The following is a 14,711-nucleotide window of genomic DNA, read 5'->3' as shown; positions in this document are numbered from 1 at the left end:
CCCCCCAGGCCTCCCCCCCACCCCCCCAAGCCTCCCCCCCAGGCCTCCCCCCCACCCCCCCCAAGCCTCCCCCCCCAGGCCTCCCCCCCACCCCCCAAGCCTCCCCCCCACCCTGCCCCCACCCCCAAGCCTCAAGAGGATTGTAGATTCTCTGTAAGATGCAAATATCATGTAGGAAAACTGGTGCGTGCGGAGGCCATTCAGCCCTCCCAGCCTGTTCCAGAGGCTCAGTTGATCTTTTAATCCCACAAGCAAAGTAACAAGATAATAGCAGGAGATGGGGTCCTGCCCCACACATCGGAGCCGCTGCCCTACGTGGGGGGGTGGGGGGCTGCATATTGTTGTTGTGTGGCACATTTATCTTATCTGTGTGTGGTGCTGTGTGCTGTATGTTGTGTGTGTTGTATGTTGTGTGTGTGTTGTATGTTGTGTGTGTTGTACGTTGTGCGTGTTGTATGTTGTGTGTTGTGGGTGTTGAGCTGACATAGAGCCTGTGCTGGTCTTTCTCACTGCGGTGAGATCTCCCACCTCCATTGATAGACGCTTTTCACAGCAACTGGTAATGTCCTCCCTGAGACAAGTGCACTGTCTCTCTGACTATCTCCTTTCTCTCTCTCCTTCCCCCTCTCCGACTACCTCTCTTCTATCTCTCCCCCTCCCACCCCACTCTCCTCCCGCTTTCTCCCTCTCCCTCTCTCTCTCCCCCCCTTCCCCCTCCACCTCAGTGTGGGTGCTGACCCCCACCTTCCTGCTCAGCCTTTGACAAAAACAATTCACAGTTTTTTTTCTGAACGAATCTCCATCGATGTGCGATATTCCTGACCCACAGATCAGCTCAGGGACCCAGTGACATCATCACTTACGCAGTTAGACTCAGTCGCAGCTCCTGATCCCCCCCCAGCTATTTCCTGCTCTGGTCTCAGACCTGCTCACCCCCCACCCCCTACACCCCCCCCGCGCCCCGCCCTGATTCAAACTTAATAACAACAACAATAATAATCCTTGTATTTGACGCAGAACCTTATCTTGTCTTTGAGGTTCTCAAAGCGCTTCACAGGATATACTGTAAAGTGTAGTGACTGTGTATTGTGTGGGTGAAACGTGGCTTTTGACACGTCCTCCTGACGGAAAAGACTGTGTGACGTGTAAGGTTTACTGTTATGATTGTGGCACGGAGAGGAGACCCACTCACTTATGAACATCATTATAAATCAGTCAGAAAACCCTTTTAATCTGAATTTCCTCCATCCTTTTTAGCACATTTTCTCAGATGTCAATTCCAGCGATTTGGGTTTGTTTTTTGAGTTCGGTTTCCCTCCCCCACAGACACAATTCTGTCGTGTTTAATACGACGCACGACACGGAGAACTGTTGTTTCAGCTTTCTGTCACCCTGAGGGCTGAATAAGAGAACGAGAATAGATCCCATCTTCTGAGAAGGTTGGGGTCAGGGACTTGTGTGTGTGTCTGTGTATGTATGTGTGTGTCTGAGTGTGTGTGTGTCTGTGTATGTGTGTGTGTGTCTGTGTATGTGTCTGTATGTATGTGTATGTGTGTGTGTGTCTGAGTGTGTGTGTGTGTGTCTGTGTCTGTGTATGTGTGGTCTCCTCTTCTCTCTCCTCATTCTCTCTCCTTTTATTTTCTCTCCCCTTCTCTTGCCTCGTATGACACAGACTCACTTCTCTTTTCCCCCTGACAGGACTGCGGGAAATCTTTAATGTCCGCCCAGAACAGGGAGTGAGTGAATGAGGTTTAAAGTCTCATCTGAAAAGGTCGACGACTCTGACAATGTGGTTCTCTCTCTCTATCTCTCTCTTCCCCCAGCCCTATGCTGGAGTGTCAGCCTGGACTGAGCTCGTTGCGGGGCTCGAACCCACAATCTCGTGATGGGGAGGAGGGAATGGCCTGATGGAGATGGAGCTAATCACAATTATTGCAATAAGACTGAGCAGCTGAGAACATCAAGGTTAAACAGGAAGCTGGTTTATAACAGGTAATTAATGATACTGATTTCTCTCTCCATCTCTTTCCCCCACCGCACACAGTCACAGACAGACAGACACACACACACAAAAAGACAGATGGACACACATATACACAAAGAGACAGAGACGGATAAACACAGACACACACACAGATTGGTATTCAGGAAGCCTCTCTCACACACACACAGACACACACAGATTGGTATTCAGGAAAGCTTTCTGCAGTTGATGGTGAAGTTGCTGATCTCCTGAGGCGGGTGACTCACTTTTGCAAAAAACCCTTGATGTGCGTCATTGCTGGTGCATGGGGGGGGGGTGGGGGGTGATCTTGGTGCAGTGATACAGTCAGCAGTTAGTGGGGGGTTGGTGTGGGGGGGGACTGCACAGCCGACTGATCACACTGTCCCACTGCGAGGACGGGGCAGAGGGAGAAACTGACTGACTGAGGCTCATTTAGCTAAACGCACTTGTCCATTAATCTGCTTTCTTCCCCAACTTGTCACTCACTCATCCTGTGGCTCAGTCGCTCTCTCTTGCCTCCGAATCAGAAGGTTGTGGGTTCAAGCTCCCTCTCCCCCCACCACACAGGCACACACGGGGAGGGGGTGGGGGGGTAAATGGGATCTCCTCGGAGCTGAACTGGCCCCAAGGTGACACAATGTGGGAATTGAGCCCCCCCCACTCCGGGACGGTCTCTAGCCCCTGGTTCCTGAGCCAGGAGGGGCCGCAGTGTCCCAGGGCGCTCACTGCTGATGGCAGCCCAGCCCGGCCCGGCTCAGACATCGGCAGGAACTGGAATCCTGTTCCTGTTAACCCGGCAGCCAAAGCACTAACCAACCAACCAACCAACTAACTAACTAGCTAGCTAGCTAGCGGGGAGGTTGGTCCTAGCTGGACAAGCAGCGGGAATCAGAGGCAGATGGTGAGATGTGACAGACTCGCAGTGCGACTGCTGATTTATTGATGATTTTCCCACAGAAATCATTCAGGAGCCGAAATGGAAGTAGGTGACGAGAGTGAATCTATAAATAAACTTTGTGTTTGATACAGATCCGGGTCTGACACACACACACACACACACGGAAACCCGTCACCGTGATCAGCCAGGTGGTAAAGCTCTGGATTCACTTCACAGTGTAGTGACTGTGTATTATGCAGCAGCCAATTTACACGGTGACATCCCTTAAACAGGCGTGAAGAGAGCGAGTGATTTTATCCAGGGGATTGTTGACCAAGACACGGAGAGAGAAACTCCCTTCACTTTTCCCGACAGAGCCGCGGGAGATCTTTAACATGGCGCGGACTGGGAGGTTTAACTGAAGGACAATTTGTCTCTCTCTCTCTCTCTCCCCCCAGTGCTGCACTGGACTGTGAGATCAGAGACCCCGACTGATGATGATGACTGATGGATTGATGGAGAAGCGAGAGATAGTTACCTCCTCACTTTGTAAAGAAAAGGTGGCTTAGTTTGCTAGCATTCCACAGAGAGAGAGCGAGCGAGAGAGAGAGAGTGAGAGAAAGAAAGTGAGAGATAACGAGAGAGTGTGAGTCATCTGTTTACAGCTTCTTGTCTGCAGTGTGAACATTTGCCGTTGCTGATGGCTGTGAAGCAAATGCCCATTTACGCTGTGACTGAGATTAATGTACGTCAGTCAAGTCTGTCTCCATTTGCCAACAAGTTACTGTCAAAGTCAAAGCCTAAACTCTGCTCTGATAATAACTTCCTACTCGTGTTTCTATGGTAATTGTTTGCGTCAAAGTCAGAGATGCAACTATAACTGCAGATCTGGAGTTACTCTACACCCCCACTGGAGCTCTCTACTCCAACCCCATCTCCTGCTCTCTCTCTCTCTCTCCCTCCATCGTGTCTGTGTTGGGGCTCGATCCCCACTGAAGCTCTCTACTCCAACCCCATCCCCTGCGCTCTCTTTCTCTCTCCTCTCTCTCTCTCTCCCCCCCATCGTGTCTGTGCTGGGGCTCGCTCCCCACTGGAGCTCTCTACTCCAACCCCATCCCCTGCGCTCTCTCTCTCTCTCCCCCCATCATGTCTGTGCTGGGGCTCACTCCCCACTGGAGCTCTCTATTCCAACCCCATCCCCTGCGCTCTCTTTCTCTCTCCTCTCTCTCTCTCTCCCCCCATCGTGTCTGTGCTGGGGCTCACTCCCCACTGGAGCTCTCTACTCCAACCCCATCCCCTGCGCTCTCTCTCTCTCTCTCTCTCCCCCCCCCCCCCCCATCGTGTCTGTGCTGGTGCTCACTCCCCCTCACACAGGAGCTCTGTACGCTCTATTCTCTGAGGATGAACATATATTTTCTGGGCTTGCTGAACGCTTGAAGAAATCGTTTAATATATCTGTGTATCCGGTGATTCATGCTGCTGTTGCCTTGGTGACTGCGGTGATTCAGTCGGTGACTCACAGCTCTGCTCTGCACAAGGTTAAACCTCATCAGCTCCCACTGCCCCCGCCATCAGCTCATCCACACACACACAATTCTCGCTCTGTATCTGGGTCTGAGGCTCAGGGATGCCTCCTGCTCTCATCTCGAGCCCCACCCCACGTCATGGGGAGAGAGAGACAGAGAGAGTCACATTGTCTCCATCCTTCGACTGAGACGTTAAACCTCACTCACTCCCCGTCCGTGCCCTGTTCAGGTGGACGTTAAAGATCTCCCACGGTGCTGTTGGGAAATGAGAAGGGAGTATATCTCCTCTCTCTCTCTCTCTCTCTCTCTCTCCCAGTGTCCTGGCTGACAATCCCTGAGATAAAATCGCTGACTCTCTTCACGGCTGTTTGTGGGGACATCACTGTGGACAAATTAGCTGCCAAGTAACACACAGTCATTGAATCACAGATCCATACAACACAGAAGAGGCCATTTGGCCCATCGCGTCTACACCGGCTCCGAAAAGAGCTTCCAACTCAATCCCACCGGCCCGCTTTCTCTCCATAGCCCTGCAATCCTGTCCTTACCAAATACCCGTCTACTTCTCTCTTAAAAGTTGAGTCGGCTTCCACTACCTTTTCAGGTAATGCATTCCAGATCCCGACAGCTCGCTGGTGAAAACATTTCCCCTCTGTTTTTTTTAACAACTCTCTTAAATAGGAAGTTAGTTGTTAAAAGAAACGGAGGGGAGGGCTTTGAGATATCCTTTTGACATGAAAGGTGCTGTGCCAAACGCGAGGATTATTAATTTATTATATATATTTACATTATATGATTATTATTTATTATTTTTATTCCTAATAATTATCGGTACTTAGTTTTCAGTCTGGTTTGGAGACACTTAAGCACCGTGACATGTTTCCGTGTGCGCGTGTGTGTGTCAGACACCCGGCTGATCACCGTGATGTGTTTCCGTGTGCATGTGTGTGTGCGTGTGTGTGTGCGTGTCAGCCAAACAGTGTTCACTGAGTCACTGCGCAGTGCAATGCTGCTGCTCTGTGGTGAGGTGAAGTACGACAGACATTCCTCTCCAGGTTTCTCTCCCCTCTTTCAAGTTCCACCTGAGATCTTCCCTCTTCGATCGTGCTTACGGCCACCTTCCCCCTCGAGGGTTTTCGGGCTGGGGGAGTTGGGGGGTGGACTGGGTGCTGGGCCGGGGTGGGGGGGTGGGGCTGGGGATTGAGGAACGCTGTCAGAAGCCAATACCTGGATAGTGAGCAATGTGAACGGGGAGAGTGGTTTGGCTTGAGCTGGTCGGCTCAGGTCAGCTGGACGGCTTTGAGGTTTGGCTGCTTGGATTTGAGGAGCTGTACAGAGTCTCCCCGCGATCTCTCGGCCTCTCTTACACTCGGCCGCCCACAAACCCCTATAACAAGACCGTCTGCTCCCCATCAATCACAATCACTAACTCCAGGGCGAACTACAGAGAGACGGAGAGAGAGAGAGAGAGAGTGGAACGAGCAATGGTTAATCACACTCTGGGCTGCCCCCACAAGCCTTGGCTCTCACCAACCTGTGCCTAAAAACTCTCCGGAATTAGGTAAGTAAGATGTGTTCCTCCAGGGAAAGAGAGAGAGAGAGAGCGCGCGTTCCATTCTAACAATCTCTCTCTGGGATTTCCATGTACAGGCGGGAGGCCAGGAATTCTCGTCTTGTTTCGGAGACTCTCACAGTGATAGATTTTCCTGTGTGTCAGACACCCGGCTTGGTCATGGTGACGGGTTTCCAAGGACAGTGTCTCTGATGACAACCAACACTCTCTCTCTCTCTCGTACATTTGTATGTGTGTTTGTGTGTGTGTGTTTGTGGGGGGGGTACCTCCTATTGCCCCCACCCCGCCACCAAACATTGACACTCACCACCCGCCTGCTCCTCTTGAGGAGCAACACCAGACGGTTGTGTTCCTGGAGCCAGAGGTGATACCTGGTCAGCAGGTATTTCATTCCCATCATACACACCGTCCAAGATTGTCATTACCTGGTTATCGTCAGCCTCACAGAACCCTGTGTCTCCGTCCTCACATCTCACCGACTGCTTTACTGACTGAGAGTGAAAACCAGGTTAGAGTTCAGCTTTACCACATGGCCTTTTATACTGAAATCTTTATTACATTCTCTTTGGTGAGACAGGAAACTGGCTTGGATTTCTGTCTGTCTTTGATTACACTGGGACTGATTTCTCTCTCTCTCTCTCCTAACCAAGTGAGCTGCTGCCCCCCCACCCTCCTCCTCCCCACACACACATACACTGTGCCCCGTTCAGGCGGGTGTTAAAGATTTCCCAAGATGCTGCCAGGAAAAGAAATAGGAGTTTCTCTCGCTCGCTCACTCTCTCTCTCAATGGCCTGGCTGACAGACCCAATCAGTTATTAGCCATTTCTGATGATCACAAGGAAATGAGTTCTTAGCAAATGGTGTAAATCTGGCCAGGAACCAAGGCACGTGAGAGAGGGGCAGTGTTCAGGGGCAGTAGGACAGGCTGTGGAGCTGCAGATTTGACAAACTGTCCTTTCAGCTTTGCAGACGGTTTGTAATATTTTAATCTATTTTTATTTCTGTTTCTGTGTGGCTATGCTCTTGTTCCTCTAGGGGGGAGGGGGAGTGGGGGTAAGGGGGATCTTCTCAGATTTGAGCTGGTCCCAAGGTGACGTGTTAGCAATGGAATGTTAGAATCGAGCCACAGCCCTCTGTTTGTGTCACGATGATGGGTTTCCATGTGGGTCAGACACCCGGCTGGTCACGTGACGGGTTTCCATTGACCCAAAATAAAATGTATTTTATGTCCTGGCTAACAATCCCCGAGATAAAATTGCTCAGTGTCTCATCACGGTGGCAAATTGGACCCTAACTTGTCTCACACATGATGCAGTCACTACGCTTGGGCAGTGCTGGGTGACAGGATAGTGTGTTTACCCTCTGGAAGGCGTAGTTACTCGTCTATGATCTCCCTCCTCGAACATTCGACGTGGGGCGGAGGGTTCTGAGCTGGAGCTGGAGTACTCCTGAGCGATGTAGGATGATTTCCAGCAGGTTTAGCTGTTACCTCTGATGTTTACTACAGTTTAGATTACTTGCCCAGCAGATACTACAGCTGGTTACAGGAATCTAACCGCGATGTAATCCTGGCCAAGAGGAAAGGGCAGGTGGTGAGTTTCCATCTCCTCCTCCATTCAATGGTGGAGTCCTGTAGCTCAGTGGTTAGAGTGTTCTCCTCACAAGCAAGAGGACCCGGGTTCGATTCCCGGTCGGGTCAGGGGGAAATCTTAGGTAAGTCTCCTTCCTCCACACACAAACACACACACGCCTGTTTACTTAGCTGTGAATAGGAACCTGCTTGTTAGACAATTGGTGGATCGCTTTTTGGGGTAATAATCCCTTTTTTAAAAAAAAAATTTGGTAACTCAATCCACGACTGTTTGTGTGATGTTGCTGTGCGCAATTGGCTGCTGCTTTTCAGCCCCAAAATACACAGTCACTACACTTTACAATATATGCTATGAAGCGCTTTGAGTTATTTCGACGACGTGAGAATGCGCTGTATGAAATACAAGGATTATTATTATTATAATGTTCTCACCTGTGGTGCAATTCTCGGCCACACGGTGACGATATTTCACTGAATCACTGTGCAGTGCAATGCATTTTACACACACTGAGCCAGGCTGACATACACACATACACACACACATACACACTGAGCCAGGCTGACATACACACATACACACACACATACACACTGAGCCAGGCTGACACACACATACACATATACACACACACATACACACTGAGCCAGGCTGACACACACATATACACACACACTGAGCCAGACATACATACACACTGAGCCAGGCTGACACACACACATGTACACACACACTGAGCCAGGCTGACACACATATACACACACACTGAGCCAGGCTGACACACATATACACACACACTGAGCCAGGCTGACACACATATACACACACAGCCAGGCTGACACACACACACATACACACTGAGGGAGGGTTGGGCTGATGAGGAGTTTGGTCTGAGGGAGGGTTGGGCTGATGAGGAGTTTGGTGTGAGGGAGGACGAGGACAGGGCAGGTTTGTATTAATTCTACAATAACTTTCAGCAGATCCTGAAACAGCAATGGATACACTGAGAGCCAGTGAACCCCATTACTGTCAGCCTCAGGCCCTCCAACCCACAGACGTCAGGAGAATCTTCCTGGAGCTGAGGGTGCTCCACACTGTGTTGCCGGGGAGGATGATTATCCAAGGCTGGGTCTCAGTCCAGCCCCTGTGGATGTGGACAAGTTACTGCAGCGAGGGTTGAGCTGGCTGGCGGACAGACTCCCCAGGGTCCTGAGCATAATGTCAATGCCTTACATGATCCCTCAAGGTAAAGATCACGTCTGCCTCTCGGTGGACATGTTTGGCACTGATATCTCACTGATCAAAAGCCATTTAATGTCCCAACTGCATTAAGCAAGTCTCTCCTCACATGGCACCATCTTCTGCTTTGTCTCCATTACATAACCCCCCCACCCCACCTTCTCCAAACCCAACGCTCTCTCTTCACACTCAACTCTCTCTCTCTCCACACTCACCTCTCTCTCCCTCCCTCTCTCCACACGCAACTTTCTGTCTCTCTCTCTCTCTGCCTCTACGCTTGATTCCAGGACCTCTGCTGTTCTGACAAATTGCCTGTTGGATATCAAGTCCTGGACAAAAGCTAACTTTCTCCAGTTGAATGTCGACAAGACCGAGGTCCTCCTGCTTGGCTCCCATCAACGACTCCACACCTCGGGTGCTGACAGCATCGATCTACAGCGATGCTCACTCTACCTCCCAGAGCCGGCGCAGAACCTCGGTGTCTTGTTCTCTTGCTCACTCCAGATTTCCATCATCCCCACAACATCGCTCACCTCCCCTTCCCCCCCACAACCCGGTCTTCCAGACCCTCACACTGGGGCAGTGTCTTGGAGCCCTTCACTTACATAACACACCGTAAACAAGAGGACATCGCACACAGTCTTCTCTGCAATCAAGAATCCACACGTACAAAATAGGCACTAAAATTTATTACACGTTGTATCAAATACTAGTTACAAAATGCATCAGGCAATATCACACAGCAAATATCAAACATCTTGTTTTTATCTTCATTCAGAATAAAAATGGCAATGACAAAAGCAAAGATTTACATGTAACTGTCCTTACATCTGACACAGAGCCTTTCACATCGGGAGGACGTCTCAAAGCGCTTCACAGGAATCACTGTAAAGTGTAGTGGCTCTGTGTTTTGTGGGTGAAGCGGCAGCCAATTTGCGCCCAGTGACGTCCCACAAACAGTCCAGAAGTCAGTGACTGATTGTATCTGGGGGATTGTCGCCCAGGATATCGGGAGAGAGAGAGAAACTCCTCTTTTCCAACAGCACTGCTAAAGGCCACGAAAAGGGAGTGAGGTTTAATGTCTCAACCGAAGGAAAGCATCTCCAACAATATAGTGTTTGCTCCCAGACCGACTGAACCAGGCTGACACGAATCTACAGCACAGAAGCAGCCATTCAGCCCCTCGTGTCTGGACTGGCTCCTTCCCCCCATTCCCCTGTCGCTCACTCCTGTTTAAGGTATTTATCTAATGCCCTACTCTAACCTCTGTATGTCTTCCCTACCCTAACCTCTGTGAGTATGACAACATTCCTCCTAACCTCCCGGTTTGTTAGTTTACTAACTATCTTACATTGCTGCTCTCTAGTCACCGACTTACCGACCAGTGAAGTAATGTCTCCCTAATTGACTAATCAAAACCCCTCAGTTTAAACTCTCCGTCAGGGTCACCTTTAACCTTATTTGTTGCAGCCGGAAAGGTCCCAGTTCTTCCCGTCTCCGCTCAGAGACCAACCCACTCCTCCCCGGTGTCACCCGAGTAAATCTCCTCTGCTCCCCTCTCTGGCCCTGAGGTTCCTCCGGAACATTACACTGCGTGTGGGGGGGCTATATAAATGCAAGTTGTTGTTGATCAACACTGGACTCGAGATTCTAACTTTGGGCCAATTAATAATTTATACGTAATCTGAGGCCTCAGTACTGTTGACTGCTCCTCTGTTTGGGGAGAGATTAACAACAACAACTTGCATTTATATAGCGCCCTTCACGCAGGGCAGGGTCCCTGACACTTGATCAGAGCCTTGTCCCTTGTCCATCATGTAAAGGCTCCAACCTGCGCTTGTCACACATCAAATGATCAACTTATGACAATAATAATCTTTACATTTGATATAGCACTGTATCACGTCTCAAAGACATCTCAGAGCGCTTCAAGGAACATACTGTAAAGTGTAGTGACTGATTGAGTGACCAGATTTTTTTGGAGGGATTATTACCCCCAGAAAAGCGATTCGCCAATCGGCTAACAAAGGGGTTCCTACTTTACTGCTGATAAACAGAGTGTGTGGAGTGAGGAAATTTGTGCAGTGTTTTACCCCCACAAGGAATCGAACCCAGGTCCTCTCACTTGCGAGATGAGTGCTCTAACCACTACACTGTGGGACTCCACACTGAGCTACAGGACTCACTGTTCTGCTGCAAGAGGGGGTGGCAGGGTGAGAAGTGAGGTCTCCTCGGAGCAGAGCTGCTGATTGGAAATGGAAGGTCAGATTGGAGGCCCCTGACCAGGGAACCCACTGTGTTCAAACATCAAATCATCAAACCAGGCAGCGTTTTCCGGCTCAGAGGAATCAGTTTGTGAGTAAACTATGGGTTACGCTGTGGGGTGTGGGGGTGGGGGGGTGAGGGTTCAGGATAAAGGCCAAGCTGTCCGGGTGCCATGCAGGAGCCAGGCCGCTAATTAGTGATCATCAAATGTCAGCCGCCCAACTCAAGTCGGCCTCCACACCTCATTACCCACCCGTGGAGTCGTCAACCTTTAAGCTATGAAGTGTCACTGGAACAGAGAGGGTTAGATTTGGCCACAGATTGTTCATGAAGGATGTGTCTGGGTGTGTTTCTCACCGACGAGCTCTGCCACCAAACAACAAGCACTGAAACACAGATTCTGCCATTTGTGAGTTGATATTGTGACTTGTTGTGAGCAAAAAAAAGCTGTAAAATAAAACATTTTTGGCCAAACCTTTGATAAAGTAGCTGCAGTGAGGACCCACTCCCATCGGACTGTCCATCAATCCTCCCCAAGCTCCCATTGCACCAACAATCTGTCCATCAGCCCCTGGGCGGGTCCAATGGGAGTCCGTCCTCACCAGCCATTAACAGTTGTGGAAACGATAAATAGTTGGGCTGTTTGTAAAGTTTTCCTCAACAAAATCAGCTGATGGTCTCACATCTTTAGTGATAGGCCTTCACCCCAATAATAGACCATTGACCCCCAGTGGTAGACCTTTCACTCCCCCCCCAATGATGTCCAATGTTTCCAAGTCACAGTCCATGTCCACGTCTTCACACCTTGTCTTCAGTCAGGACTGAAGGAGACAAATCGAACCTCCTGGTCACCCACTCTCCACCGGCTATGGGATTAACACAAACCCTTAGCGCCTCCCCTCCCCTTGTGTATCTGGCTGACGTCCTCACTAATAAAGGCCCGTCTTCCTTCGCTGCAACATTTATAAAGTGTTAAAGATCCTTGTCCGGCTTGCGGACGCCCGGTTGTAAACTTCCCACCGTCGTTCGCCCATCCGCTGGCTACTGAAGGTTCTGGATGTGCGTGTTACAGCCCGAGCCTCCGTGTCCACCTCAAGGCAAGTGTCAGGACTCAGGGTACACACTCCAGTGTGGAAGTGATCTTCACATCGGCCGTGAAGATTTACATCTCCTCGTCTTCGCTGGCCTTGCTCCAGCGGTGACAGTAATTGGCTGTTATCCCCAGGAGGAAGTTGGTTGCGACGGAGGCGATCGAGACTACGAAGCCGACAAACACGATGAACAGATAATCGTCCGTCGTCAGCGACAGACGACAGGCGCGGAAACTCTCGTCTGTCAGTGAGAAAAAACGGATTCCCTTGATTTCATTCGGCCCGGAACATTCCAGCTCCCCGGAATCTGTAACGATAACAAAGCTCTGGGTGTTAGCCTGTGGTGCAGCCGTTTGCTCTCTGTCCTCCGAGTCGGGAGGATGTGGATTCGAGCCCCAACCCCACCCCCCACCCCCCACCCCCACCACACACAGGGACTCTGAGCTCACAGTCCAGGCTGATGCTCCAGTGCAGCGCTGGGGAGAGAGAGAATGCTGGAGAGAGAGAGTGCTGGGGGGAGAGAGAGAGAGAGAGCGCTGGGGGAGAGAGAGACGCATTGTCCGAGATGCCATCCTTCAAGACATTGAACCTCCAACCCCGTCTCTGCCCTGGTCAGTCGGGTGGATGTGAAAGTTTCTGTTCAATAAGAGACGGGAGTTCTAGCTGACAATCCCCCAAATAAAATCATTCAGTCACTTTACGGCTGTTTGTGGGGACGTTTCTGTGTGTGAATCGGCTGTCTCGTTCGCCCACAAAACACACAGTCACTACACTTTACCGTAGATCCTGTGAAGCGCTATGAGGCGTCCTCCCAATGTGAAAGGCACTATCAAATCTAACGATTAATATAACAACAACTTGTGTTTACACAGTGCCCTTCACGTAGGAGATATGGAGGGGGAGAGAGAGGGGGAGGGGAGTGTAAGTGCGGTCCGCGAGGTAGGATTTATGTGCGTATATATTATCTTTACAATCATAAAGGTAGAGGCAGGCGGGGGAGCAGGTGCTCTGTGACAATCTGATTAGTTATGTGTCCTGGTCTGAGGGGGATTGTATTACATTAAGGCAGAAACACAGAGAGAAAGAGAGAGAAGCAGGTTCCCACCTACACATGGAAATTCCCAAGATGTTTATTGGAATGGAATGTTCTCTCTCTCTCTCCCCCTGGAGGGGCACCCAATTCCAGAGAGTATGAGGCGCAGATTGGTGAGGGGGAGGGGGGAGCCCAGATTGTGCTTTGGGGGCAACATTCCCGCAATCAGCCATGATGCTGATGAGTGATTGTATTTGGGGAACAGCACATCAGGGGAGAGAGAGAAACAGAAAGTCCCTTCTCTTCCCTCCCGACAGCTGTGAGTGCGGTTTTAACGTCTCCCACCGAAGGACGAGAACCATAAGTAACTTTTCTTACCGGAGTTACAGTTGTGCGGGTTGGTGAGAAGCCACTTCAGGAGCGGTTCCATGTTGCAGCCACAAAGCCAGGGGTTGCCCGCGAGCTGGAGCGAGATCAGGGCCGGGAGCTTCTTTACTGTCTCCAGGTCCAGGGAGGTCAGGCCATTGTAGCTGAGGTCCAGGTGCTGGAGCTGGGTCAAGCCGGACAGGGCCTGGGAGCTGATGACTGACAGGCCGGGGTTATGGCTCAGGACCAGGCGAGAGAGTTTCTCCACCGGCTGCAACAGCCCAGATGTCACCTGTGTCAGGTTGTTGTAACTCAGGTCCAAGACGGTGAGTTTCTTGAGAGGAAAGAAGAGTCCGAGTGGGAGGTCGGTGATGGAGTTGTTCCTCAGGCTCAGCACCAGGAGCTCCCGGTAGCAGCTGAAGTAACCGAGAGGCAGGACAGTCACTGTGTTGTGAGCCAGACTCAGGTTCCTGACATCCCCGGGGATGTCGGTGGGGGCTGTCAGCAAACCCCTGGAGCTACAGTCCACCCACTGCCCCAGACACGAGCAGGAAGCTGGGCAACCCCGGCCCAGCCTGAAGCCCAACAGCAGGAGAAGCAGCCAATACATGGCAGCCACCCAGACCCGGCTCGGGACTCGGCTTGGACACTCGCTCCCTCTCTCTCTCTCTCTCTCTCTCTCCCGGCTGACCGACACAGGCCACGGATTCCCCCAGTTTGGGTGTCTTTCGGGCACCGGGGGGCACGAACCCGCGAGAAAAGCACTGATATTAGTACAAGTTGTTGTTGTTGTTCTTTACTCCCCGGCTGGGGCGGGTTCTGTCGAGAGGAGAGAAAGAGAGAAAGAGACTCAACAAACATCAGCGGGGCACAAGGAAATGTCCTTTTAATGTTTTTTTAATGTAAAAATAAATACACGTCAAACGGAAATCAGCAGTTACGATTGACAATTCTTGTTTATTCCCCAAAAAAACTCACCTCGTGATAATGATTAATAACAACAACAACAACTTGGATTTATATAGTGCCCTCCACGCCGGACGGTGTCTTACATATTTAAGGGGCCGAGGGACTTGACCCTCGCAGGAGATCGGGGAATGTTTGGCTGAAACTGAAATAAGAGGCAGATTTTCTTCCCTTAATAAA

The 14,711-nt window shown here is 50.7% G+C and overlaps 1 protein-coding gene across 1 annotated transcript; it reads right to left on the bottom strand.

Moving 5' to 3' along the window:
* Positions 1-12,237: 12,237 nt before the first annotated feature.
* LOC103190666 (leucine-rich repeat-containing protein 55) lies at positions 12,238-14,175 on the bottom strand. Its single transcript, XM_007911530.1, has 2 exons — positions 13,578-14,175; positions 12,238-12,473 (listed from the first exon to the last, which is right to left on the bottom strand). Exons 1-2 carry the CDS (start codon positions 14,173-14,175, stop codon positions 12,238-12,240), a joined length of 834 nt encoding a protein of 277 aa, XP_007909721.1.
* Between the last annotated feature and the right edge of the window lie 536 nt (positions 14,176-14,711).

The sequence above is a fragment of the Callorhinchus milii genome, unplaced genomic scaffold (genome assembly GCF_018977255.1).
Source record: "Callorhinchus milii isolate IMCB2004 unplaced genomic scaffold, IMCB_Cmil_1.0 Scaffold60, whole genome shotgun sequence".
Taxonomy (NCBI): Eukaryota; Metazoa; Chordata; class Chondrichthyes; order Chimaeriformes; family Callorhinchidae; genus Callorhinchus; species Callorhinchus milii.
This window is presented reverse-complemented; position numbering and strand designations above follow the sequence as displayed.

Excerpts from the sequence above, each read along its gene's own strand:
- LOC103190666 (XM_007911530.1), bottom strand. The coding sequence starts at position 14,175 with ATGTATTGGCTGCTTCTCCTGCTGTTGGGCTTCAGGCTGGGCCGGGGT. Across the intron at positions 12,474-13,577 it reads CCCGCACAACTGTAACTCCG|ATTCCGGGGAGCTGGAATGT; the intron begins GTAAGAAAAGTT and ends TTATCGTTACAG.